Source organism: Mytilus californianus, unplaced genomic scaffold (genome assembly GCF_021869535.1).
Source record: "Mytilus californianus isolate M0D057914Y unplaced genomic scaffold, xbMytCali1.0.p SCAF_1, whole genome shotgun sequence".
NCBI lineage: Eukaryota > Metazoa > Mollusca > Bivalvia > Mytilida > Mytilidae > Mytilus > Mytilus californianus.
The window spans coordinates 108,226,240-108,252,878 of NW_026262581.1; the positions used below are offsets into that span (position 1 = coordinate 108,226,240).

Below are 26,639 nucleotides of genomic sequence, written 5' to 3' on the forward strand. Positions count from 1 at the left end.
TGTTTGATCATTACTAGGTTGCAGACATGCAGAAAGAACTGGAGGAACTCCAGCCACAGCTTGTCATCTCTGCAGAGGAAAATTCTAAAATGATGGTCATTATAGAGAAGGAGTCTGGTGAAGTAGAGGCTACAAGTAAAATTGTCAAAGCTGATGAAGCTGTTGCTAATGAACAAGCTGCTGAGGCTCAGGCTCTGAAAGATGAATGTGAGGCAGAACTTGCAGAGGCTATTCCTGCTCTTGAGGCTGCTCTCGCTGCCCTGGATACCTTAAAGGTATTTAGTCCTACTATCATATCATAATGGTGTTTCTTATGAAATCAGAAAATATTGGATTTGCCAAATTAGTTTTAAGTATCTTAGCTCATCACAGTGTCCATGAAGTGTATCACCTCTTTTTATTTGCATGTTAAAAAAAAACAGTGAAAAGTATGGTTAAGGAAAAAAATATTTTCTGTAAAGCAACATGCTTTTCCATTCTATTTACATAAAAATCACCTGATTTCAATTTTTGGGCCAAATAGGGTCTCTTTAAACTGTTGCATAAACTCTTGTGTAAAGAATAAAGACTTTGGAAATAATTTGATGCGGCTGTATTCCGTGAACATAATCAAACAGATTTTGTAGAAAAAGCTACTTTGTTCAATGAATACAATAAAATACATGTGTGTATTCTGTTTTTTTTTTTATCAATAGCCTGCTGATATTGTTATTGTCAAGTCTATGAAGAACCCTCCTTCCGGTGTCAAACTTGTCATGTCTGCTGTATGTGTAATGAAGGACATCAAACCAGATAAAATAAATGACCCAGATAAACCTGGACAAAAGATTCTTGATTACTGGGGACCATCAAAGAAAGTTCTGGGAGACATGAGTTTCTTGGCTAATCTGAAAGCCTATGACAGAGATAATATTCCAGTAAGATATATCACATAGATCTTGAATTTGCTCAGATGAATTATTAATTTGTTAGAATGTGGAAAACTGCAGGGTCAGAAATTTGCAGCAATTGTTTATTAACTTCTTGATACACTTTTTTTTTACAAGTTTGTGGTTTTGGAATAGTTTGGAAATGAATATGTCATAGTAATTTGTATATATACTTGTAAGAATATGGAAGATAATAAGGTCAGAATCTTGTAGCAGATTAATATTTCTACTTATTTCCTGATAGACTTTTTTTACAACAAGTCAGAGATCTTTGAATAACCCAGCACTGAAGATTTGTCAGTTATTTGAAAATACTTTCTTGAGAATATGGAAGATTAAGTGCTAAGAAACTGTCAGCAATTGTTTTCTTATTATAGAGAATCGCACATGATTTGAAAATATTTTCAATTGTTGATAAAAGTGACTGATTTTATTAACTTTTGTCAGGTACATTGTATGAAGCAGATTCGTAAGGATTTCATAACAAATGCAGATTTTGACCCTGCCAAAGTAGCTAATGCGTCATCTGCTGCTGAGGGTCTGTGTAAATGGGTCTTAGCCATGGAAATATACGATAGAGTGGCGAAAGTTGTAGCACCAAAGAAAGAAAAACTCAAACAAGCAGAAGAAGAACTTAATAGTACAATGACACTACTGAATGCCAAACGTGCTGAGCTTGCAGCTGTTGAAAAACGTCTTGCAGATTTACGTGCTACTTTCCAAGAAATGACAGAGAAGAAAGAAAGATTGGAATTTCAGGTGGACCTTTGTGCCAAGAAACTAGAAAGAGCAGAGAAGCTTATAGGTGGATTGGGAGGAGAGAAAGAAAGGTGGACCGTTGCTGCCACAAACTTACAGAATATTTTTGACAATTTAGTTGGTGATGTGTTGATAGCTGCAGGAGTAATTGCCTATCTTGGTCCTTTCACCATGGCATTCAGAGATGAATGTACTAAAGAATGGGTCAAAGTCTGTACAGTAAGTTTTATTTGTAACAAATTTGGATTTTAGTTTCTTTTTTTGAATATTTATACTTATTAACGAATTAACTAATGTATGGATTGTTTTGTTGTCGAGCCTGCGACTTTTGTCGGCTACGGCGGCGGCGGCGTTAGCTAACTTCTTAAAAGCTTTATATTTTAGAAGATGGAAGACCTGGATGCTTCATACTTTGTATATGGATGCCTCATGTTACGAAGTTTCCGTCAGTCACATGTCCAATGTCCTTGACCTCATTCTCATGGTTCAGTGACTACTTGAAAAAAAAGTTCAGATTTTTTGTAATGTTAAATTCTCTCTTATTTTAAGTAATAGGATAACTATATTTGGTATGTGCGTACCTTGCAAGGTCCTCATGCCCGTCAGACAGTTTTCACTTGACCTCGACCTCATTTCATGGATCAGTGAACAAGGTTAAGTTTTCGTGGTCAAGTCCATATCTCAGATACTATAAGCAATAGGTCTAGTATATTCGGTGTATGGAAGGACTGTAAGGTGTACATGTCCAACTGGCAGGTGTCATCTGACCTTGACCTCATTTTCATGGTTCAGTGGTTATAGTTAAGTTTTTGTGTTTTGGTCTGTTTTTCTTATACTGTATGCAATAGGTCTACTATATTTGGTGTATGGAATGATTGTAAGGTGTACATGTCTAGCTGGCAGGTGTCATCTGACCTTGACCTCATTTTCATGGTTCAGTGGTCAAAGTTAAGTTTTTGAGTTTTGGTCTTTCTTTCTAATACTGCATGCAATAGGTCAGCTATATTTGGTGTATGGAATGATTGTAAGGTGTACATGTCTAGCTGGCAGGTGTCATCTTACCTTGACCTCATTTTCATGGTTCAGTGGTCAAAGTTAAGTTTTTGAGTTTTGGTCTTTTTTTCTAATACTATATGCAATAGTTCAACTATATTTGGTATATGGAAATATTTTATGATCTATATGTCAGTCACGCAGGTTTTATTTGACCTTGACCTCATTTTCAAGGTTCATTGCTCAGTGTTAAGTTTTTGTGTTTTCGTCTGTTTTTCTTAAACTATAAGCAATAGGTCAACTATATTTGTTGTATGGAAGAATTGTTAGCTGTACATGCCTGCCTAGCATGGTTCATCTGACCTTGACCTCATTTTCATGGTTCATTGGTCAATGTTTAGTTTACTTGGTTAATGTTAAGTTTATGTGACAGTTGTAATAAAGCTTTATATTTAGGACTATCAACATAATATCAATGATTAGTAAAGAAGGCGAGACATTTCAGCGTGTGCACTCTTGTGAATATTATGTTAATTAATTTAGGATTGGGTCTTTATGTTTAACATAGGGATAAATTCTAATTTTTAATAGTGATCATGGCATATAGTATTTATTTCAAAATAAAGTAGTTGGGGATATTTTTATAAAAAGACAGTCTGTAGAGTGGGGTGCACATATTTGCCACTTTAACAGTTTATTTTTACCTATGACCAATCTACATTCAATCTTTGGCAACTTATTATGAAATTTTCCAAAATTCAACTATAGAATTACATGTCTGATGAAGGTGGATTGTCAAGACATTCGATTTTAGGTCTATAAATTAACACAAAGTTGACAAACTTGAGAAGAAATCAAGTATATTGCATACCATGGTGGACACATTTTCACCGTAATATATGACTAAAAAATTTTCATTAACCCTGTTATATTTAACAGCATGATAAAGTGTGAAATTTGCTGGAAGCAGTTACACAATAGAGATCAAAAACTGACAAAAAATATTTGCTTATGCACTGCGCATGTGTAGTTTCCAGAAATTTTTATTATGTCCATTAAACAGATTACATAAATGCACTGAGCTTAGTTTTTTTTAAAGGAGTGCCTGCACCTATTTAAAATGAATAAATAAACTATTCAGAAGAGCTTAGATTATACCCCCTAAAAATGTATATGCTATATCAAAGAAACAGCGCACTTGCACACAAGAAAAGTTATCAGCAAAAGACATGAAAAGGAAGGAATTTGCAATTAAAATATGATTCAGATTATTTGTGAAAAAAAAAACAAACAGCTTTTCCTATTTATTGAGCAGAAGGAAAAAAAATCTGGGTCATTCTTTGTTTGCATTATGATGGCATCCAGGGGCAGATCCAGGGTTTTATAAATGGAGTGTGTAATTGCGGAAAACTGTATAAATACTGTGGAGTGGAGTTTACTCTTATATACCTCTGAAAACTTACCACACCAATGATTAAACACATAAAATGTGTATGAATCAATGATATGGAAATTTTTTCAAGTAACCAAATAGTGCAGACCTCCCAGCTTGACACAAATCCCTAGAAAATCACTAAAAGGCGAATATGGGCCACCCACTCTAGGAGTTCATTTTTTTTTTAAATATTTTAAAATTATAATGTACTGAAATTGTATTTATCTGTATTCTGCATAGGAAAGGGTATGTATAAAGTTATTGTTGTACTGACTTAGAACTTTAGTTTTCTTTTTAAATGTCATGAAGATTTTAGTTGTCCCATAGCTCGTGGTGTGATTCTTATTTTTGGTAAAATATTTTGGAAATAGTCTATGGGTCTTTCTGTCTATGTGATTTTTGTATGAATTTTTTATATTGCAAAGCATTACTGTTATATTTTAATTTCCTTAGAAAAATGATATCCGAAATAAAGTAGTATACCCTCTATATTGATCTGTCTACATATTTATGCTGGGCCTTTGAATGTAAAGAATCATTTTGTTTTTACCGATTGTTACGTCCATCAGTTCTGTATCAGGTTAAAGTTTTAATTTAAGGTAGTTTACCATGAAGTTGTGTTAACATCTACTTGAAACTTAGTAGACATGTTAATTAAGATGTAACTTTTTAAAAATATGAGCCAAATTATGGTTTTGAACCAGATATTTTGGTTCACTGAACATGGAGATGTGATTGTGTGAGTTATAGTACTACAAACTGAGAAAATTTTGTGATGTTTTTTTTTTTTTTATTGAGAAAAAAGTGGCTGAATTGACTTTTCAAAAATAAAAACTTGCAATTTTAGTTTTGATACCATTATAAGCGTACTGTTAAGGTGTCATTTTCAAGAAGAGAATTGTGCAGAAAATTCAATTTAGGAGATTTTTACACCAAAATAATGACTTGAATGGAATATTTTGGCTTTTATTTTGCATAAGAATGGAAATAACTGCATTTTTTAAGTAGACCAACCATTTAAAACTAATAACAGGTATATCTTAAAAGGACTCTGACAAAGGGAGTCATGCATGATTGGCAAAATAAATGACATAAACAGAATTTCTACCATAAGAGATATAGGTTTAACAACTTGTGAGAATTGGATATTGCTTGCTATCAACTTTTGCTGTATAGTAATAAACTCTTCCAAGTTCCAACGGTGTGGTTATTTTTATATTGTAATTAGATAACTTGTTTGTATCAAGCAATATTCAATTCTCACTCTTAATGAAACCTGTAAACCATAAAATGTTGAAAATCTTTTTAATACATTTTTATATTTTGCAGTATTCATTCTTTCAGATTCACATTTTTTTTGTTGGAAAAAATAAGAATTTGAGCAATAGTTGACAGACAACTTAAAAAGAATTATTTTTTTTCACAAGCCATTTGCTTATAGGAAAGTGATATTTCACAGTACCTCTTAGAATGCCATTTTTCCACCCTTTAGATTTAAATTCTAGCTTGAATTATTAGTTTGTTAACAGAGCATAGATTTAAATTTGTACTCGTATCATAAGATGAGATTATACATTTTTATGCTGCTTTTTGTGCAGCTTAAAATAACCAAAAATGGTATTAAATAAAATTAATACTGAAATAAAATCAAATATAAGCACTATGCTAATACATTTTTTTTTATCATTATTGTTGTCATTGTAAATTATATAGTATAGCTTGTATAAGATTATTTCCTGATAAATCGTCCTTTTAAAGTAAGTTTTGTTTACTTTTTTACCAATCAGTTAATTCCTGAACAGGTATTTTGATTTTTAAGTTCTTTAAAAAAGATAAAATTGTAATTATGTTTACTTCTTTACAGGAAAAAAAGATTCCATGCTCACAGGAATTCTCTTTAAGTAAGACTTTAGGAGAGCCGATTAAGATACAGGCATGGAACATCTTTGGACTACCACGAGACAGTTTCTCCATTGACAATGGTGTCATTGTAGCTAACTCCAGGAGATGGTAAACATTTGTTTAATTCAGCAGATTTTTATATAGTGTTGTTATTTATGCTGCACTTCTGTTAATTTGCTAAGTCTTTTGCATTGGTTCAATTTCAATTTAACCAAATTCTGTGGATTTATAATCAAATACTTTGATGTTTTCATGTTAATGGATTTCACTGGGTTAAAGAATCAAGAATTTATAGTTCAATGGGGAAAAAAATTTGGGTTGAATTTATTTGTATGCAATAACAAACTTACCACAAAGTAATGTGCCCACAAAATTTCAAATTTCGCTTAAAAATTGGATTTAGTATCAAAATTATACTAATGTCAGGAGATGAAAAAGAGATTTCTATTACAAGTTTTGCGACAAAAATTTTGTGTTTACTAAGCATGATATTGGAATCATCACTTATGAATGTGTGGTCTTTTCCAGGCCTCTTATGATTGATCCACAAGGTCAAGCCAACAAATGGGTGAAGAACATGGAGAAAGATTTCAAACTCTCAGTCATTAAACTGACAGATTCAGATTACATGAGAACACTGGAGAATTGTATCACCTTTGGTAATCCCGCTCTACTGGAAAATGTTGCTGAAGAATTGGATCCTTCTCTGGAACCTCTCTTGCTGAAACAAACTTACAAACAAGGTGAGCACATTTAATCACTGTCATTATTGTTATGTTCAAGCCTATCCATGTCTTACTTTTCACTTCTTATACTGCTAGCTTAAAAGTTATATAACTTGAGTGGATGAAGGGAGATCTAGGGTAAAAGTTATTGATACAGCAACCCAACAACACAAGCAGAACAAAAAAGTCATTTAAAGACTTTTAATGATGGACATGTGTCCATACAATATTCCAAGCTTTAAATCAATAAATTCAAAGACAAGTTACAGGGTAGTTTGACAAACTATGAGAGATCTGGCCTTGCGGTCATAAAACTTTCGAGCACGATTTTCGTACTCGGACTCAGAAAGCAACCAATCAAAATCATGGATTTGGTGTTTCGAGCACAAATTTTGTACTCCGAGTACTGAGTAAAGTTTTATGACCGAGAGCCCGGACATCCACATCAAATTTAGAAATGGCTAAAAAACATAAAAAAAAAGCAGCAACCTGGCATTGGGAAAGAATTTTAGACTTTTAAATACTGAGAGAACCTGAAGACAGAAATTCTGTGATGAAGAATTTATTGTGTGTTACTAAAAAATTTACCTAAAATTTCAGCTGGTGTTGACATGATCAAACTAGGAGAGAATGTGATTGAATACAGTAAAGATTTCAGATTCTACATCACTACTAAACTGAGAAATCCTCATTATCTACCTGAAGTAGCAGTCAAGGTCTCTTTACTGAACTTTATGATAACACCTGAAGGTCTTGAGGATCAGCTCCTGGGAATAGTGGTCGCTAAAGAAAGGTAAGAAAGTTTTTTTTTTTAATTATTTATTGATTTTTTCTAATTTAAAAATAATGAGACAATCAAAGTTTTTCTCAGGTGTTTTTTTTAAATAATATTGATGTAAAGAAAACTTTTCTCTGTGTAATAATAATGATTATTAGTTACTGTCACATCAATATATGTTCCTTTTCTCTTTGTCTTTATGGTCATGTCTAATTATTAATAAATTGCTTTACAGGCCAGAATTAGAAGAAGAGAGACAAGCATTAATTGTTCAGAGTGCTGCTAACAAAAAACAACTAAAGGAAATTGAAGATAAAATTCTACATACTCTATCAGCTTCCGAAGGCAACATTCTGGAAGATGAAACAGCTATTCAAATTTTGGACTCGTCTAAGATACTTTCTGATGAAATCTCTAAGAAACAAAAGGTATAGTTATCTATTTTGGACTCCGCTGAGATACTTTTTAATGAAATCTCTAAGGCCTAAAATAAAATATTGTTTGTTTCCCCAATCCCGACCGACCCTGCAAAAATGGTCCTACTCATAAAATTTTATTGTCAAAACTTAGTCAAATATTATTTTATTCATTTCCGATTTTCAGGCTTGCCGGATCATCCCATAATGTTCAAGCTTTTTGGAAAAATAAAATTATTTCCCTACCTACCTACCCACACCTGCTTGGCAGGGTCGGGATTGGGGAAACAAACAATATATTAATTTAGGCCTAAGAAGCAGAAGGTACAGTTATCTATCAGCTATTCAGATTCAAGAAACAAAAGCTATAGTTATCACTCAGTTTGTTAAATATATGGACCAAAATTGGGGGGGGGGGGGGATTTTTAAATGCAGAAAGGATAAAAATGATTAACATTTTGAAATATTTATTATCAGTTCTGCAGTCAGACAATTAAGATTTGTTTAAATTTTGAATGCAAAGGTTCAATAGACTGCAGTCAAATATTGCTATGTGGGTCAAAGTTATTAAAAGTTTTTGATAAGGACATATTCTGATCTTTGGTTTCATTTTATAGTCTTGTGATTCACAGAGCTTTTACATTTGTTCAGATTCTCAAGTATCATTCAGAATGAGTCAGATATTTTGTCTTCAAAATCTTAAAATGATTTTTGATTCAAACTTGTTTATCCAGAATTTGAAACCGACTGACTTTTATTTACATCTTGGATAATAATCAGTTTCATTACAGTATTTACATATAAATTTTCAAATTTGGTACAAATTATGTTTATTTTTTTCAGATTGCAGAGGAAACTGAACAGAAAATAGATGCTTCTAGAATGGGATATCGTCCAATCGCTAAACATTCCTCTATTCTGTTTTTCTCAATTGCTGATTTGCCTAATATTGACCCTATGTACCAGTATTCATTGACCTGGTTTGTCAACCTTTATGTTATGTCTATTCATGACAGGTAAGACTTTATACTACATTTATTTTGAATAAGGTCAAATCCTAAACTAAAGGAAAACTAATGGATTAATTTTTATAGGGCTGCAAATTGATTTTCCAAATTGAAGTTTTTATAATAGTTTCCCTTCTTTATTCATTCATCTATAAGACTTTTGCTAGGAACGCACATTTCCATCAGCAGATACATGTGTATATTCTGTAAAAAAGGGGGGATGCATTAAGAACTTCTGCTATGCAATTGTATTTCATGGGCAGATGATTTTTATTCAGACATGTAAGAGAAAATATGAACAATCATATAAAATTCACTACAATTGCATGGGGATTGTATTTTTAAAAAAAGAAGAAATTAGACAAATTCACCAAAAATTTCGTTATGATGGAATGGCTATTGAAATTGTCTGTATTAACACACTAAACATTTAGAACCATTGAGGACTATGTTCCAAGGAAATATAATGTCACATTGTTAGTATGTTTTTGACCATACAATATGGGCCTAATAGGTTTCACTGGTTCCTCAATGTATTAAAAATGATGGAACGGAGAATGTAGATAAACTTTTCCTAATTATATTATATTGGTAATTATGTTGATCAACTACAATCTAAGATAACCATAAACCAATGTTGAAAAAATGTTTTACACAAGACACTTAGAAAAATACTTCCAAATGAGCTTCTTGTAAATTGTTTCGTATTATACATAAAAGATTATCAAATTAATTGCAATGTTTGGTGCTTATTCAATATTCAAGATGGCTCCCCTAAAGAGCCCTGTTTTGTTGTAGTTATACATGCTTACATTTCAGTATACAGTCGAACCTCGTTGTGTCCAAAAACTTGGATGAGTCGAAGTAATTTCTTGGTCCCAGTAAAATTCCTGTTTGATCAATGCATAATTACCTCGGATGAGTCGAACTAGGTTGATTTGAATACTCTGTTAAGTCGAGTAAATTTTATAGTCCCGTCGATGTATAATTAATGTAAATTGACCCCGATGTCTCGAAGTTCAAAAGTAACAATTTCAGAAAGATGCAGACCTAATTATAAAAATTCAATTCGGAAATTTTATGTAATGTAATCATTTTCAAAAGAGATTAAAGCTGAGTAAACATACTTGTTTGTATAACAGTTAAAATGACATGTTTATGGGGACCGGTAATTAACACCTTTGTTGATCGTCCAAGCGGAATGTTAGTGTGTTGAACATATTTCACCTGATATTAAAACGAAACAAATTTAAATAACCCAAGCCGAGATTAAATGAATCGTCAGAATTAGAATTCATTAATTACAATAAATAAAGTGAAGACAATTATGACAAATTTATAATAATTTAATGTAAAACAGACGACCTCATCAGAGACCTTTAAATCTTGTTTCGTTCCGCGAGTGATTTCATAATTTATAGTGACTGACCTTTGTAAATACACATGTACTTGTGTTTACTATTTTTTTTTTTTATGTGCATGACTTGTATCTGTACTTGTGTGTTTAATTATTATGAAGGACCAAAAAATATGGAGATTGAATACACAATCATAAAGTGTCATATCGAAGGCACACTATTCAAAGTATCTAGTTTACACAAATCTGATACTGTATTTCATGCATTTCCAAATCTATGACAACAATTTCGACCTCGGATGAGTCGAACCCCGTATAAGTCGAATACTTTGGTCAGGTCCCTTCGACTTCAACATAACGAGGGTCGACTGTATATGTTAAGATGTATGTTTTGCTGTCATATATGGACAGAAAACAAACAAAAACAAGTCAGTCCTGTAGATACAGTGAAAGTGATTATGTTTTTTTTTTTTGTATAAGGAACCACTGATATATTCAGTTGTTGTTGTAATTATATAGCATACACACAATTATCCTTTTCCATTCCCTATTTCCCATCCATATGTATAAGCACAAGTTTATTAGAAACAGAGATGAGTTAATTATTCTATTTGAATAAGAAAAAGAGTTAATTTTGCAAATCAACCATTATGAGCATTAATTCAGCAAAAAGCTTGGTTTTGTTTACAGCAATAAGTCCAAGATATTGGAGCGACGTTTACGGTACTTGAACGACCACTTCCAGTATCAGTTATACGATAACATATGTCGTTCATTATTTGCTAACCATAAGCTGGTGTTTTCATTCTTGCTCTGTGCAAACCTTTTGTTGTGAGTATGAATGAGTAGATATGTACTCAGAGCCACTTGGTAGAACGTATATATATTGTCAATGAATATCTACACCAGAAATAGTTGTAATGGTCATTAATGGAAGACAATTTTTCAGTTTATTAACAGATGTACTTTTTCATACTTTAATTGAGTTTACTGAAGATTTTCAAATTAATCTTTAGTAAAACAAGACAGGCTATGCTACTCTGTAAAATGAAATTAAGATTGAACTGAAGTATTCCTTCCATTGATGATACATTTTATAGCACTGCAATTCTCTTATATATCAGGAGGATTTGGTGTTTGTTACAGCTAAAACATTTGTCTATTATTTTTTTAAATTAAGAACTTTTCATTCACACATTAGAAATAATATTTGTTATGCCTTTGATAAATGTTTTAGTTGTAACAGGCTTGTCACCCTAAGAGGTCTAGTCATAAAACTACTTCTAGCACTAACTATTGCATGTGTATGTTGTTTAGGGTAGATAATTCTGCAGTCGTGTGTATTTTGTATAGGGTAGACTACTCTACTGAAATTAATAGATATTTTCTTCATCTTGTTGTGATTCTTCATTTTCAGCAACAAATCAAAGATCCTGGAGAGACGGTTGCGATATCTTTCTGACCACTTTACCTACAGTTTATACTGTAATGTTTGTCGGTCACTCTTTGAGAAAGACAAACTTCTATTTTCTTTTATTCTCAATACTAATATTATGTCGTAAGTAAATGCTGGTCTGCTGAGATCATAATGTGTGATTTTTATTCATTTGGAGTTATTTTCTCCTGGTGTGTGTTATTATATATAACAATTGATTCAGTTAATGGTTTGAATTTAACCAGTATGAACCCTTTAATTATTTAACCTGTTGGTTTGTATAATATAAGCTTTTTTGCATGAATCTTTGCATTTAATTTTGCCTGTGCTTGAGAAAAAAAATGGTATGATTTTAAGGTTTATTTTGTATTTATTATTTTCCCACTCTTTCTTTTCTTGTCATTTTCTTCTATAGGTTTATAGGTTATAGGGTGCTTGAAATAAATGCATAGGCAACATCAATCTGTAATGAATACCCAGTTTTCTCAGTCAGTGTAAAAAAATATACAAATGTTAAATCCTCCTTATAATTTATAAATCTGAATGATGTTCCATCAAAGGGAATTACAAAAATTTTTAATGTTGATTCAAAAGACAAGATGTTTTCAGAAGAGAAAATATTGACAGAACACTGATCCCAACCAATGGGAATATCAATACAATTAGTTAAACTTGTTTGAATCCTAATAATTGATTTCTTTCTAAGATTTGCCATTACTGTATATCAGCTTTCACTTTTAATTTGTCACTTGTAAAATTTAGTGATTATAAAATTTAATACAAGTAATTATTTTATATTTTCCAATTATCTGAGAAACATTGAACAAAAAAGACAAAGTAAACCAATACATTCCTATTTAACATATAGAAACTTGATTTTGATATATCCTCAGTAATCTTACATTTTCATTTTAATTTTCCCAATTTGTTTTCCATTCTTTCTATAAATACTATCACTGTATTTGTATTGTTTGTTGTTTATAATTGCACATTTTTTATGCCTTTACAACTTTGTGTGTTTACTGAAATGTTTATGTGGCATGTTTTAATTCTATTGTGTGAGTAAATTATTTATTTCAGTGTCTATGCTTTTGTTTGCTTTCTGATTGAAAATGTTAATTGATTAAAATGGAATTTAATTTGCAAATAGTCTTCCAATTTTCCGGTTTAAATTATTAATTACTTTAAGTAGAATTTAATTTGTAGTCAATCTTCCTAGCAGTAAATCAATCATTTCATATTTTAATTGAAGATGAGTTCATTCAATAAAGTCATTATATTAAAAGTAACTGCAGTCTTATCTGAGATGTAAAAACTGGTTAATTGATAATTATTATGATTAACATCTTATCAGAGATATAATCTACAATATTTTGATTATTGACATATAAACTATGATACATCAACAATATTTATACATTTGTACTTATAAATGTTTTGTGTTATTAGATCCAAAAATGAACTAGATCATGATGAGTATATGTTTTTCCTGACTGGAGGTGTTGGTCTGGAGAACAAACTTGCTAACCCTGCACCAACATGGCTGACAGATAAGAGCTGGGATGAATTGTGTCGTCTTTCTGATCTTAAAAAATACAAAAAATTAAGGTAAAATCTAACTGGATTTAATTAATGCTTTTTACTTTAGCTGTTAACAAGCACTAAACCTGAGTTAAGGATTAGATATTTAAACAAAATAAAGAAATAAGCTTGATATTTATGGCTGTTGACAAATTTTTACTTGAAATAAGTACTGGTGACATGTGGAAATCTGATTCAAAATAGAAAATAAGTTATATAAACATTGATTAAGATCTTATAGAGTCAATTTATAATCTTCTTGATGTTGAGCCCAGATATATGCGGACTTGGCCCTCAACTCAGCTTTTTTGGCACCAATGATATTCCACACTTTCAACGGTAAGCTATTATTATGATGATGATGATGATTTCAAAATTATGGCACATTTTATCAAATTGAGACAAATGTTGATTCTGCACAGCAAATGTATTGATTTTAACAAATGATTTGACTGAAACTTAAAAGTCGAAGAAAAATGGTATTTATAAAGGGACAGGTTTCTTTTCTACATTTGGCACATACCAGACAGAAGTCTGAAACGTTAAAAGAAATGACTGGAACTTGCCAGATATTACTACTGGGCGTATCAATCTCTTTGCCAGCTAATCTAGGTAGTAGGCCCATTGTAAGTCCGCTAATCCAGGTGGTAGGCCCATTGTAAGTCCGCTAATCTAGGTGGTAGGCCCCATTGTAAGTCCGCTAATCCAGGTGGTAGGCCCATTGTAAATCCGCTAATCCAGGTGGTAGGCCCATTGTAAGTCCGCTAATCCAGGTGGTAGGCCCCATTGTAAGTCCGCTAATCTAGATGGTAGGCCCCATTGTAAGTCCACTAATCTAGGTGGTAGGCCCATTGTAAGTCCGCTAATCTTGGTGGTAGGCCCCATTGTAAGTCCGCTAATCCAGGTGGTAGGCCCATTGTAAGTCTGCTAATCCAGGTGGTAGGCCCCATGGTAAGTCAGTTAATCCAGGTGGTAGGCCCAATGGTAAGTGAGCTAATCCAGGTGGTAGGCCCCATGGTAAGTCAGCTAATCCAGGTGGTAGGCCCCATCAATGCCCTAGCCAGCTAATCCAGGTCGTAGGCCCCATTGTAAGTCAGCTAACCCAGGTGGTAGGCCCCATCAATCTCCTTGCTAGCTAATCCAGATGGTAGGCCCCATTGTAAGTCAGCTAATCCAGGTGGTAGGCCCCACTGTAAGTCACAAAAAAATCACATAATAGAATGATGACCAGACACCTTTCATGGATAGTGATAGTAAAACATTTCTTCTCAAGAATTGTATTTTTATTGTCCCTGAGACCAATTTTCCTCACTGATACCCAACAGCTTGCATGGGTCCTACATTGTTAGAAATAGGACTGAACATTGTCTAAATTTTATATGTGTGGAATTGAAATCTGAATGGCTTGATATCTGTCTGTATATATATATATATATATATATATGAATGCATTTGTTTATAATTATGTAACCAATCAATACAAATGTAATAGATAAAGTGTACACTTTTTAGAGGAGGGTATGTATCTGTTTGTTTCTGTTTTGCCTAGTTTGTTATGTTTTCAGATTTAGTTATTTCATTTCATTATTTATTTATCTTATTCAAACTTTTGTTATCTTAAATTACTGGGGCTTTTTATTATTGAGACCAATGTTTTGAAAACTTTTAAGACTTGCAAAAACATTATGATTTCATTTCATTATTTATTTATCTTATTCAAACTTTTGTTATCTTAAATTACTGGGGCTTTTTATTATTGAGACCAATGTTTTGAAAACTTTTAAGACTCACAAAAACATTATACAACTATTTCTATTTCATTTCATTATTTATTTATCTTATTCAAACTTTTGTTATCTTAAATTACTGGGGATTTTTATTATTGAGACCAATGTTTTGAAAACTTTTAAGACTCACAAAAACATTATACAACTATTTCTATTGCATTGAAGTAAAAGAGAAAGAGCCAAAGTGAAATTCTATGAAGTCTGACTGGCAATTCTGGTGCTCAATCATGAATCAAAATTTTAAATGTTGGTATGATTTTCAATGAGTCAACTATCCACCAGAGTTTAAATGAAGTGAATGTAAGCAATAATAGGCAACTGTATGACCTTCAACAATGAGAAAAATCCATACCATATAGTCTGCTATAAAAGGCACTGACATGAAAATTGTGAAACTAATCAAAGAGAAAACTAACAGCTTAATTTATAAAAAAACAGTTTAATTTAAGACTGTTCTTCCAAATTGTTTTTTCTGTGGCATCTAAAATTAATAATCTTATGACTCCAATGTATCTATTTTTCATTTTTTTTCATGACATATTTGATACAGACATAAAAAAAAAATCTCTGAAGAAATATTAATAACAATTTCCAATGAAATAATGCCCTTATTGCACCTACTTGTTTGAGATCAGGAGAATTTGTATTTATAATGCATCTGACATTTCTGTTATTCTAAACTGACTATGAATTTGTTTATATAGGAAGATTTTAAACAGCTATTGGATTTAATTGTTTGACATATCTACTAACCGACATCCACTTTTAAGATTCACACACAAATTTGTTTTACATTCAGATTGACTCCCATAATCTAATTTGTGGTATATTTCATTTGAACATGTTCTCTCAGAAACTGTTTGTGCAGTAAGTAAGAAGATTTATTTTATAGTTTTTTAATGTCCTTTCAAAGGAACTTAAATTGAGATTTATAAAGCTACACATGCCATAATTATGTGAATATTTCCATGTTCTCTTCTGTCACGTTGTAAAAAGAAAATTAATGTTTATATTGTTTTATTTTCACAGAGAACATTTTATGAAGAATCTGGATGCTTGGAATAAATATTACAACTACAGAGAACCACACAATGAAGAACTACCTGCCCCTTTCCAAACTGAATTAAATGAATTCCAAAGAATGTTGATACTACGATCTATTCGACCAGATAAAGTATGAATCAGCTTTTCATATTTCTTCAGCTAAGCCAAAATTGGTGTCAGAACTTATTTTTTTTATGTTTTTTTTTCAAATATCTTTAAATTAAAAGAACAACTTTTCTTTCAAAGATAAAAAAAAAAATTATCAATATCATAAAAGAAAACTTTTCTTACTCTACTAAGAGTACTGTTATCTTACACACAACTTATGTGTAACCAAATATTTAATATTTATTGCTATGAACAAAATATATAGGAATGTTTTGTCTTTTTCATTTTATCTAAATATGAGGAAAAATATTTTTGAGAGTATTGGAATAATATTTAAAGAGAAGACTTCAATCATAACTCAATAGTGACAATTTTAAGACGGATAGACATATCCTGGAGCACTGTTCATGCATCTGGTAACAGATTTAATTAAGTTAGAATGATTGTTTAATTGGTGTTAATTCTAAGTGTGCAATGTAGGTAGAGCCAAATCTACATTGGTTCTTCAAATGTACAATCTCTACATACATTTATATTTTCTTCTGTACTTGCCACTATTCGCTGGTACATTAATGTAAATTTAAATGTTCCTAACAATGTGGTGTTTATTTTTAGATTATTCCAGCTATTACAAATTTTGTCCAGGAGAAGCTTGGTAAAAAGTTTGTAGAACCACCACCATTTGATTTAGCCAAGAGTTATGCTGATTCCAACTGCTGTGCTCCATTGATTTTTGTCCTATCACCTGGAGCTGATCCAACCATGGCATTGTTGAAGTTTGCAGAAGACAAAGGATTTGGAGGAAATAAATTTAACTCTATATCTCTGGGTCAGGGACAGGTAGGACAACTTCATTTATAAATACCTTTTTAACAGATCTTAAGTCCACAGGATTTGAATTTATTAGATGATGAAGATACTACATGTGATGAACATGATATATTGAATCTATTTCTCAGCTTTTGTACTAGCATATGTAAGTCGTCAACTGTGCTGCTGGTTATTCCTATTTAGAGCAGATTTCAAATCTTTTTATATGTAAAAGCATTTTCAGTGAAAACAGCTATAATAATATACAAATGACATCTATTCTGACATAGGGACCAATAGCCAGTAGGATGATACAGAAGGCAAGAGAAGAAGGTAGCTGGGTGATGTTACAGAACTGTCACTTGGCCGTGTCATGGATGACTCCACTGGAGAAGTTGTGTGAAGAACTTACGCCAGAAAATACACACTCAGAATTTAGACTGTGGCTTACCAGTTATCCATCCGATAAGGTGAGTTATTTTATAGTTTCAGTTAGAATGATCTACAAAACATAAACATTCCCAAACAACATTTAGTTATTTTGAAATGTCGGTAGACTAGAGGTATTGTAGCCAGGAAAAATTGAAAAATATGCCAATAATTGATTTGAAATTTCAGTTTAAGATTAATATGTGTTTTGTTAGATTAGATCAGTTTAATTGAGGTCAAGATGATTTCAAAATTGATGCTCTTAAATATTCCACTGGAATAAACCAGAAACCTGAGTAAATTAAACTCTGTGAGGCACATATTGTGAAACAGGTACAAATCTAATCTTGAGTTAACCAGCTGTAGATTAATTCTTCAGGACATGCAGTATATATTCTTTAGTATTATAACCTTATTTAACCAGATACTTGTCTAATTTTAACAATTTTCTGTCCATTTGGATTAGATTTAGACCGTTCTCACTGCATGTAAATACATCATGATAAACATTCATTTATTTATGATGTAAAATCATCATTGACATAAAGAAACATAAAAAAAACTTGAATTTCTAGAAAATGTATGGCATTTAAATAATATACTACCGTCATTTGCAGTTCCCTGTAACAGTTTTACAGAATGGAGTTAAGATGACCAATGAACCACCAACTGGTTTGAGACAGAACCTGTTACAGTCCTATCTTAATGATCCAATCAGTGATGCTGAATTCTATGCAGGATGTCCAGGAAAAGAACACGTTAGTTAACATATTGTAGACTGTAGATCAAACTTTGTATTTTTTAATCAAGTATTATTTAACTTTCATACCTTCTCAACACTTCCAAGACATTTCATTCAGGTTTAAAATGAACTGCTTTATAAAAATAATTATATGATTTAGTTTTGCATTTCTATATGTGTTTTGTTATATTTGATGATTTCTTTTTGTTCAGAATTTTGAGAAGTTGCTGTATGGGTTGTGTTTCTTCCATGCAATAATACAAGAGCGACGTAAATTTGGTCCTCTGGGATGGAATATTGCTTATGGATTCAATGAATCTGATCTTAGAATCTCGATCAGACAGTTACAGGTATGATTTATGTCACACATTCTTACTTTACTTTATATTTGCTGCTGGACATTTAGCTACAATTGACTCTCTTAGAAATATTATAAGAAACAGCTAACCATTTGTAAACAGAGACCCCAAAACACAAATTATGCGTAAAATAACATTTAAGATTTCACAGAACTTTATGACAAAAAAAAAAGTTTGTCTAAACATTATTTTAGTCATCAAGAATTTTAAACACAGTAATTTCTTTCATGTGTTATTAAATTTATTATACTGAATGTTCATTTTCTTTTAAATTTTAAATTAAAGTAATAAACTATGATGTCATGTACATTACATCCATCTGTATTTAATAAAGTGCACAAATGATCAAATATCTCCATCATGGATAATAGAATATAAGTGATGGAATGGAGTAGAATGTCTCCCTCGTATTAACCAATTAAAATTTTGCATTTAAGCGTCAAGTTAAATAATACTAAATGTTACATTTAGTTTCTATAAATCTGAATTAAATCTCCATTGTTTGTCAGTACCTTTGAAGTTAAGTTCTGTTATTTTTTTTTCTATTCCAGATGTTTATTAATGAGTATGAAGAGGTACCATTTGATGCTATCACATACATGACAGGAGAGTGTAATTATGGTGGTCGTGTTACTGATGACTGGGACAGGCGATGTCTCAGAGCTATACTTCAGGATTACTATACTCCTACTATAATAAATGAAGCCCGGTATAAGTTCTCTCCAAGTGGAAACTACTATTCACCACCTAAGATGGCATATGAAGATTATATTGAATTTATAAGGGTATGTTGAAGAGCCTATCGAAAGGGAAAGTAAATATAATATTCAGTGTAATAAGGGAGTCCATTTTTTAATGAAAAAATCAATTAAAAGTTCCCCTTGAATGAATATTTCATATATATACATGTTATAATGCCAGGAAATAAAAGCTGAAATTGGTTTCTAGCAGATGAAAGTAATTTTTTTTTTATCAATATCAGTCACTTGGATTTAAATTCCTAATCATATGTCTTAATCTTTAATTTAAAAAAATTGCAGTGACAATAGCCATTTATAAGTAATGTATCAAACGAAAAAGTGAATGTCCTTTTAAAAAAAAAAAAAATTGTACGCAAGCTCAGGAGAAGACCTTTAATCCTATTCCATTATCTAGATTAACTTTGTTATATTTTCTTCTTTTTTGTTATTTGTAGAATTTGCCAACAAATCAGAACCCAGAAATATTTGGCATGCATGAAAATGTTGATATATCAAAGGACATGCAGGACACCAAATTATTATTTTCTTCTGTTTTGCTGACAGAAGGTCGGGGATCAGGTGGTGGAGGTCAGGCTGATGATTCACTGTATACAATTGCTGGGGATATCCTTGCTAAGGTTTGTATCCTTTTGTATGCAAACATTCTCCTTTTGATGTTATATACTTTTCAAAATAAAGAATATTGTTCGGATGGCAGTATGACAAGATAGAAGAATCTTTGTTCATGCTTTCTTATATTAACTGAATTAATTATACCTAAGGTTAAAGTGGATACAGATCACATTGAAAACATGCACCTTTTTTTCTGTAGGTTTTTAATTAAATGTCGCATTTGTTTCAGACTTTATTGATAGAGTTGTGTATATTTTCAGCTTCCTAAAAATTTTGATATTGAGACAGCCACTAAAAAGTACCCTGTTGTGTACAGTGAGAGTATGAATACAGTGTTGGTACAAGAAATGGAGAGATTTAATACGTAAGTATACCAATATAGAAAACATGGTGAAGTTTTAGAATGTATAAACAATTCATATGAGTAGTATATTTGACTGATAGTTCTGAGTTTAATTTAAGTTTTAAACCACTGGTATTTTGTAAAATAAGCTTCACATATATATAAAATAAAGAAAGATGTGATGACTGCCAATTAGACAACTATCCACCAGAGCCAAGAGGACAAAGATGTAAACAACTATAGGTCACCATAGAGCCTTCTTAATTTAGCAACACCTATACAGTATAGTAAACTATAAAAGGCCATCGCTTCACAAAATATGATACAATTTCCAGAGTGAAAATTAATGACCCGATTTAAATTATAAACAATTCAACTCTGAACAATTGAAGGTCGTTCCACCTGAAACGATATACTTGCTTTGAAAATATTAAAATCTGGTATTATATGTCATTTCTAGTGTCAAATGATGGCTTATTATATGCTGATTCCAAAAATATATGGTTTCTATACACTTTTGTTTGAAATAAGGGAAATAATTTGTTACTAACGGTTTGAAAAAAGATCACTTCCGGTATTATTTGATAGTTTACCTGACGCTGATTCTAAAAATATATGGGTCTATATTCTTTTACATTAAAAAAGTACAAAAAATAGCTACTTCAGGTTTACACAAGGTCACTTCCGGTTGGCTTTTTCAAGGTCATATGGCTTGCAACCTAACACAAAAAGTCCCATGGCTTTATCATGTATAGATATGAAGTTAAAGCAAAGGTTAAAATCTATAACGTCAAATTTACTTATGACCTTGACTTCATTTTCAAGGTAATAAACCAAGGACCTATATATGGTTAATGAGTTATATCATTAACACGTAATATTAAATATAAGAGGTGAGAAAACTCCCATTAAATGTCAACATAACCCATTCAACCAAAAGTTATGTGTTATGACATGTCGTAACCAACAATTTAGTAAAAATATGTTGTTGATATCTTATATGGTTTTTGAAAAGAAGTGAAAATAAGCCAAAATCAAAATTTAGAATATGACCTTGACCTTTGACCCTTACCTTGTTTTCTTCTTTTTTTTTTGCCAAGGACCTCAAATTTAAAGACCCTGGGTCTCTATCACTTATGGTTTATCAGTTACAAATGCATATCATTTATATCAAATGCATAAGGGGAAATAACTCATATGGAATCTTCAGATCTCTTCGGTCAAAATTATTCTTCAAATTCTAAGGATATGACGAGCAAATTGGTGAAATAATTTTGTTGTAATCTTTTACAGTTGCGAAGAAGTAGTGCACACAAGAAAAACAGTGTTCGGGGAGATAACTCTTACAAAGAAAAGTGTTCGGTTAAGCGATGTCAGTTACAAAAGCGTATAAACTGTTCGATATCATAAACCAAAAATCTAAGCGACATCTTTGGAAACAACAATACAGCGCAAGAAAAAAATTAGGGGGAAGAAAAAAAAAAAAAAAATCAGAACAGAAGCAAAAGGTCTTTCAACGGAAAAGTGGAAAGACCTAATAATGAAAAACAAATATGGCAGAAAGCAACCACGTCATAGTTTAATACACAGTTGATTATTTTAATATGACAAGTGTAAATATTTTTGAATAGCAGTTATCCTATTTACAAAATGTTGTTGCCACTTGTATACAGCCTAATAATATTTGAATTTATTTGTATTTACAGTTTGCTGTCCATCATCAGAAGCAGTCTGATAAACATACAGAAAGCTATCAAAGGTCTAGTGGTCATGTCAACAGATTTAGAAAAATTAGCTGGCAGTTTGATGATTGGTCAGTTACCTGCTATGTGGGCCAAGAGATCATACCCATCACTCAAACCACTTGGAAGTTACATCAATGACTTCTTAGACAGACTTAAATTTTTACAGGTAAAGTATAGGGGAAAAAATATGTTCACATGTAAAGAAAAAACAACTCACTTAACTCTAGTAATGATTTTTCTCAAAATCAATGACTAATTTAAAAAGGTATTATTTTAAACAAACTAAAATTTATAAAAATAGCAGTTTTTTTCTTTTTTAAATGCAAATCATTGCATAATTTAATCATAAAATAAGTTTTCTCAATTTGTTTGAGGCAGAAAGATTGATTGATTGATTACAGTATTTGTAGACCAGTAACTCCAGTTTCAAGGAGCACTAGCTGATACTAGTACTTATTGTTCGACAAGTAAATGTTTCTAAATGGATAGAACAAATTGATAACTTATTTGTATAAATGTAAAAACAAACAAGACCAAGGCTCTCTTGTTAAAGTTTGATTTCACAAAACCCATTAAAACCATAAGGATTATGTTGAAAATGATAATAACAGGGCTAATGCTAAAAAGAATGAAAAAGTTCTTTTGGCAAAAAGTATATAGCTAGTTAATATTTGATGATTTGATTTGGCAAATTTTGCACTTCCAATTAAAGATGCAATCCTTTTGAATCACAAATCTTTTTTTTTCTTTTTTTTTATTCAAAAATCTGCTTTTGGATGGAATGGAAAGTATTGATGACACACAGACTTGCTACTATTGAAATAGACTTATTGTAATTAGGGCCCCGCCGAATGGTGGACGCCCTATAGTGATCAGTCTGTCCGTTCGTCTGTCTGTCCGTCCATCCGTATCAAATTGTGTCCGCTCTATATCTAGAGAACCGTTATGATTTCAAAGTTTATACTTGACATGTAAATTTACCAACACCAGAGGGTGTGTCATAATGTATGTACAACTTCTTAGGTCAAAGGTCAAGGTCAAAAACTTTGGTTTTAGTTGACAACCCCATGTCCTATGGTAAAGATCGTGTCCGCTCTATATCTTGAGAACCTTTATGATTTCAAAGTTTATACTTGACATGTATATAAACCAACACCAGAGGGTGTGTCATAATTTATGTACAACTTCCTAGGTCAAAGGTCAAGGTCAAAAACTTTGGTTTCAGTTGACAACCCCATGTCCAATGATAAAGATACAAATTTTTTACCACACATTATTCACAGCAGGGCCCACAGAGATGGCTCCCATCTCTATGATATCTAGTTCCCAGGTCATACTGTTGAAATGTCGTAGATTGAACTGCATATTTTCCCTGACATTTATGACAAAATACTTTTTGTGATTCCCAACTCTTGTCAGAACTGGGGACTTCAAAGAACAAATTCAAATTTTAAATTTATTACTTTTTGACACATACAGATGTTTATTCATCTATTACTGACAACAAACATTATGAATTACTACCAATATATTCCAGCAGTTATTTTGATTATGCATTATACTAATTATTATATATTTTTGTATACAGAAATGGTATGATGAAGGAAAGCCAACATCATTCTGGATATCAGGATTTTTCTTCACACAGGCATTCTTGACTGGTGTAATGCAGAATTTTGCCAGAAAGTATACTATACCTATTGATACATTAGGATACGATTTTGAGGTTAGTTTATATTATACTTCATATCAATAAAAATTAATATAATCTTTGAATTTACAATATTTGTCTACAATAAAACCATGGATGAATTAATTGAAGACTTTTACTTGTATTCAAATTTTCAGGGGTCAATTATTTTCCTCTAATCATCCCTCCACCTTTTGGAAAAGGAAAGTTTTGTAGTCACCTAACAATGTAATGACACACCCATAAACATTTGAAAGTTTACTTTAAATAACATGATATTGATACATTTGTACTTTTTTTATTCAGGTATTAAAGGTTGACATTATGAATGAACACCCAGAGGACGGTTGCTATGTCTTTGGTCTATTTTTAGACGGTGGACGTTGGGACAAGCACAAGTAAGTACAAAGCTACGAAAAAAATTCATGAAATTTTGATCATTTTTCAAACTTGACATTTAAGTTCAAGCATACTATCTTACAGCAACAGTTTGAAGCCCTTCTCCCTCAATCAGTGTACAAAGTTTTATGTTCAAATAATCTCTTGAAGTTGGGTAAGACACAGTTTCAGTGATCAAAGTAAATTGGTATCTTTGTTTTTTTTTCATATTATGATTTATCTTTTTCATTGGAGATAAAAATTGTAGCATATAGGTACAGATTGATTTAGTAATTTCCTCAATGAGAATCTGATCTTATACCCTACGCTACAAAGTTGCAGGGGTTTATTGTTTTGACCCCTACCTTACATGGATATATGGTCACATATAAATGAAAAGAATATCCCTATTGGTTTTTAGGTCACTTTATCTGAGATGTAGGTCATAGTTACTAAAAATAGACCTAAATATGTACAGGAAGGTGGTTTATGGATGCATAGTATATTTCATATCAGTTTGTAACCTTATGAATGTGAGGTTATATATAATTAGAGGAATATCCCTTTTGATTTTGTAGTCACAAGTTTTAAGCTCAAGGTCATAGTTATTAAAAATATATTTTTGTTAGACAACAATTTTGTCTGAAATTATACATGAAAAGGATCATTCCTTAAAGTAATCAGAAAAGGAATGAAAGCAAGTCACTATAATTTGTTTCCCTTTATATGGAGGTGTGTGGAATGTGGGCTTGCTTACTTAATATTCTTTAATTGTAACACAATTAATAAACAAAACTTGTCACAACAGGGCATACAATGTTAAGCATCATGCTACCAATTTCCCCTGAAAATTAATCAATTCTCCTGAAGCATCAGAAATAATTTAATTAACTGCTAATTGTTTATTTTGCAGGGGAAATTTGACAGAGCAGCTACCTAAGATTTTATTTGATCCACTCCCAGCTGTATGGGCCAGACCTGCTAAGAAAGCTGATATTGATAAATCAGACAAGCGTTATGAAATACCAGTCTACAAAACCAGTGAAAGAAAAGGTGTTTTGTCAACCACTGGCCACTCAACAAACTTTGTGTTGGCAATGCTGCTACCAACCGATAGACCTATAGAACACTGGATAAAACGTGGATTGGCATTACTTTGTCAACTGGACGATTAATTATCTTAGTTCTCTTATGGACTTTAGTTCATTTTTATATTTTTATTGACATACTGTGATGAGCTATGCGTATGAACCAGTTAATCTCTTGTAAGAATGAAAATTATTATAAATCTGTTTTATTTATTTGAAGTTTTAATTGAAATATTGTTGATATATTTATTTAATTACTTAATTTGTTGGATATGCTGTGATATGGACTTCTCCAAGACAAATTAATTTTATTTTTTCAGACCACAACACATGATATTTGTCAGTTTATAGTGTTCTGACCTTTATTATATAGATTTTGCTTTCTCAGTGTTGCAGTGAAGTTATTGTTATAAGATTACACTTTTTAATCAGGACTGATAACTTGACAGAACCTAAATGAATATCATATGTACATATTTTTTATACACAGTTTATGATTTGATACATTCCGTCCAATACTGATTAAACCATATAAAACTGTCTTTGCTGAAACAAATATACAACACATATTTATTAATGTTTTTTTTGTTTTTTGTTTATATATATGTATTTTACAATGAATACCTAACCGTCCAAACTTTATTTTTACATTATGTCTTAACCAGGTGTTGTCTTTAAATTTCACATTCCATGTATTTTTTATGACCACAAAGTAGAACTGATCATATAACTGTATGTTTGAGAGAAGAAGAAAAAAGAATTAGACACAAGTAGTTGTGAATGCAATTAAAAAAAGGTTGCATAAACACTTAAAGTAGTGAAGTGTTATTTAGAAAACAGAAAGCCAACTGTAAGATATATGTGGTATTTTGTTTTATTTCATCTGTGATATCTTTGAAAAAACATAAAATTCTTACAATAAATTATGTTTTCACATGTGGCATTTTGTTATTTGTTGCAGACAATTTTCATTACTTTACTTTACTTCTAAACAGCCCAATGTAACAAACATTGTAGAAGAGACTTTTCTAGTAGGAACCAAGCTTGTCTAGAAAATTTTCGTTTTATTAAAATTTACACCGAAATAATTAATGAATTAGACTGATTTGTTTATTTTGCATTATAGTAGAGATAACCATATTGTTATATGAAGCTTTGCCTTCGTAAAACGTGGGTTTTACTGTCGCAGATTGAGTTTACCTGGACGTATTAATAAGGTTGGCAAAATTGCAAAAAGAACAGCCTATTTTGTGTATTAATGCGTCTGCACTAAAAGTGGATATTCTGTGATTATACTGGTTGACAATATATAGGTCGTCATTTTAGAATATTGAGCATAAAGGGCCAACCCGTGGTAAAATCGGCATAAATTCAACTTCCCATGAATTATTTCTTAAACGTTCTACATGTAAGACCATGCCAGAAA

General features: G+C 31.5%; 1 protein-coding gene across 5 annotated transcripts in view; it reads left to right on the forward strand.

Annotated features, from left to right (window-relative positions):
* Positions 1 to 26,149, forward strand: part of LOC127729482 (dynein axonemal heavy chain 12-like) — a 71,422-nt gene extending 45,273 nt beyond the window's left edge. For 3 of the 5 annotated variants that reach the window (XM_052237328.1, XM_052237320.1, XM_052237336.1), the window contains exons 43-64: positions 18 to 275; positions 696 to 917; positions 1,377 to 1,907; positions 5,981 to 6,126; positions 6,547 to 6,761; positions 7,344 to 7,536; positions 7,757 to 7,949; positions 8,781 to 8,953; positions 11,719 to 11,859; positions 13,186 to 13,344; positions 16,134 to 16,278; positions 16,872 to 17,096; positions 17,357 to 17,536; positions 18,113 to 18,253; positions 18,450 to 18,587; positions 19,148 to 19,381; positions 19,792 to 19,974; positions 20,230 to 20,333; positions 22,019 to 22,223; positions 23,646 to 23,783; positions 24,054 to 24,145; positions 25,039 to 26,149. In XM_052237328.1, the coding sequence (XP_052093288.1) occupies positions 18 to 275; positions 696 to 917; positions 1,377 to 1,907; positions 5,981 to 6,126; positions 6,547 to 6,761; positions 7,344 to 7,536; positions 7,757 to 7,949; positions 8,781 to 8,953; positions 11,719 to 11,859; positions 13,186 to 13,344; positions 16,134 to 16,278; positions 16,872 to 17,096; positions 17,357 to 17,536; positions 18,113 to 18,253; positions 18,450 to 18,587; positions 19,148 to 19,381; positions 19,792 to 19,974; positions 20,230 to 20,333; positions 22,019 to 22,223; positions 23,646 to 23,783; positions 24,054 to 24,145; positions 25,039 to 25,300 (4,278 nt within the window). In that variant the 3' untranslated portion in view covers positions 25,301 to 26,149. Of the gene's footprint in view, positions 1 to 17; positions 276 to 695; positions 918 to 1,376; positions 1,908 to 5,980; positions 6,127 to 6,546; positions 6,762 to 7,343; positions 7,537 to 7,756; positions 7,950 to 8,780; positions 8,954 to 10,991; positions 11,133 to 11,718; positions 11,860 to 13,185; positions 13,345 to 16,133; positions 16,279 to 16,871; positions 17,097 to 17,356; positions 17,537 to 18,112; positions 18,254 to 18,449; positions 18,588 to 19,147; positions 19,382 to 19,791; positions 19,975 to 20,229; positions 20,334 to 22,018; positions 22,224 to 23,645; positions 23,784 to 24,053; positions 24,146 to 25,038 lie in introns of all 5 variants that reach the window. The other 2 variants (XM_052237341.1, XM_052237345.1) reach the window with 1 other exon arrangement.
* The last annotated feature ends 490 nt before the right edge of the window (positions 26,150 to 26,639 follow it).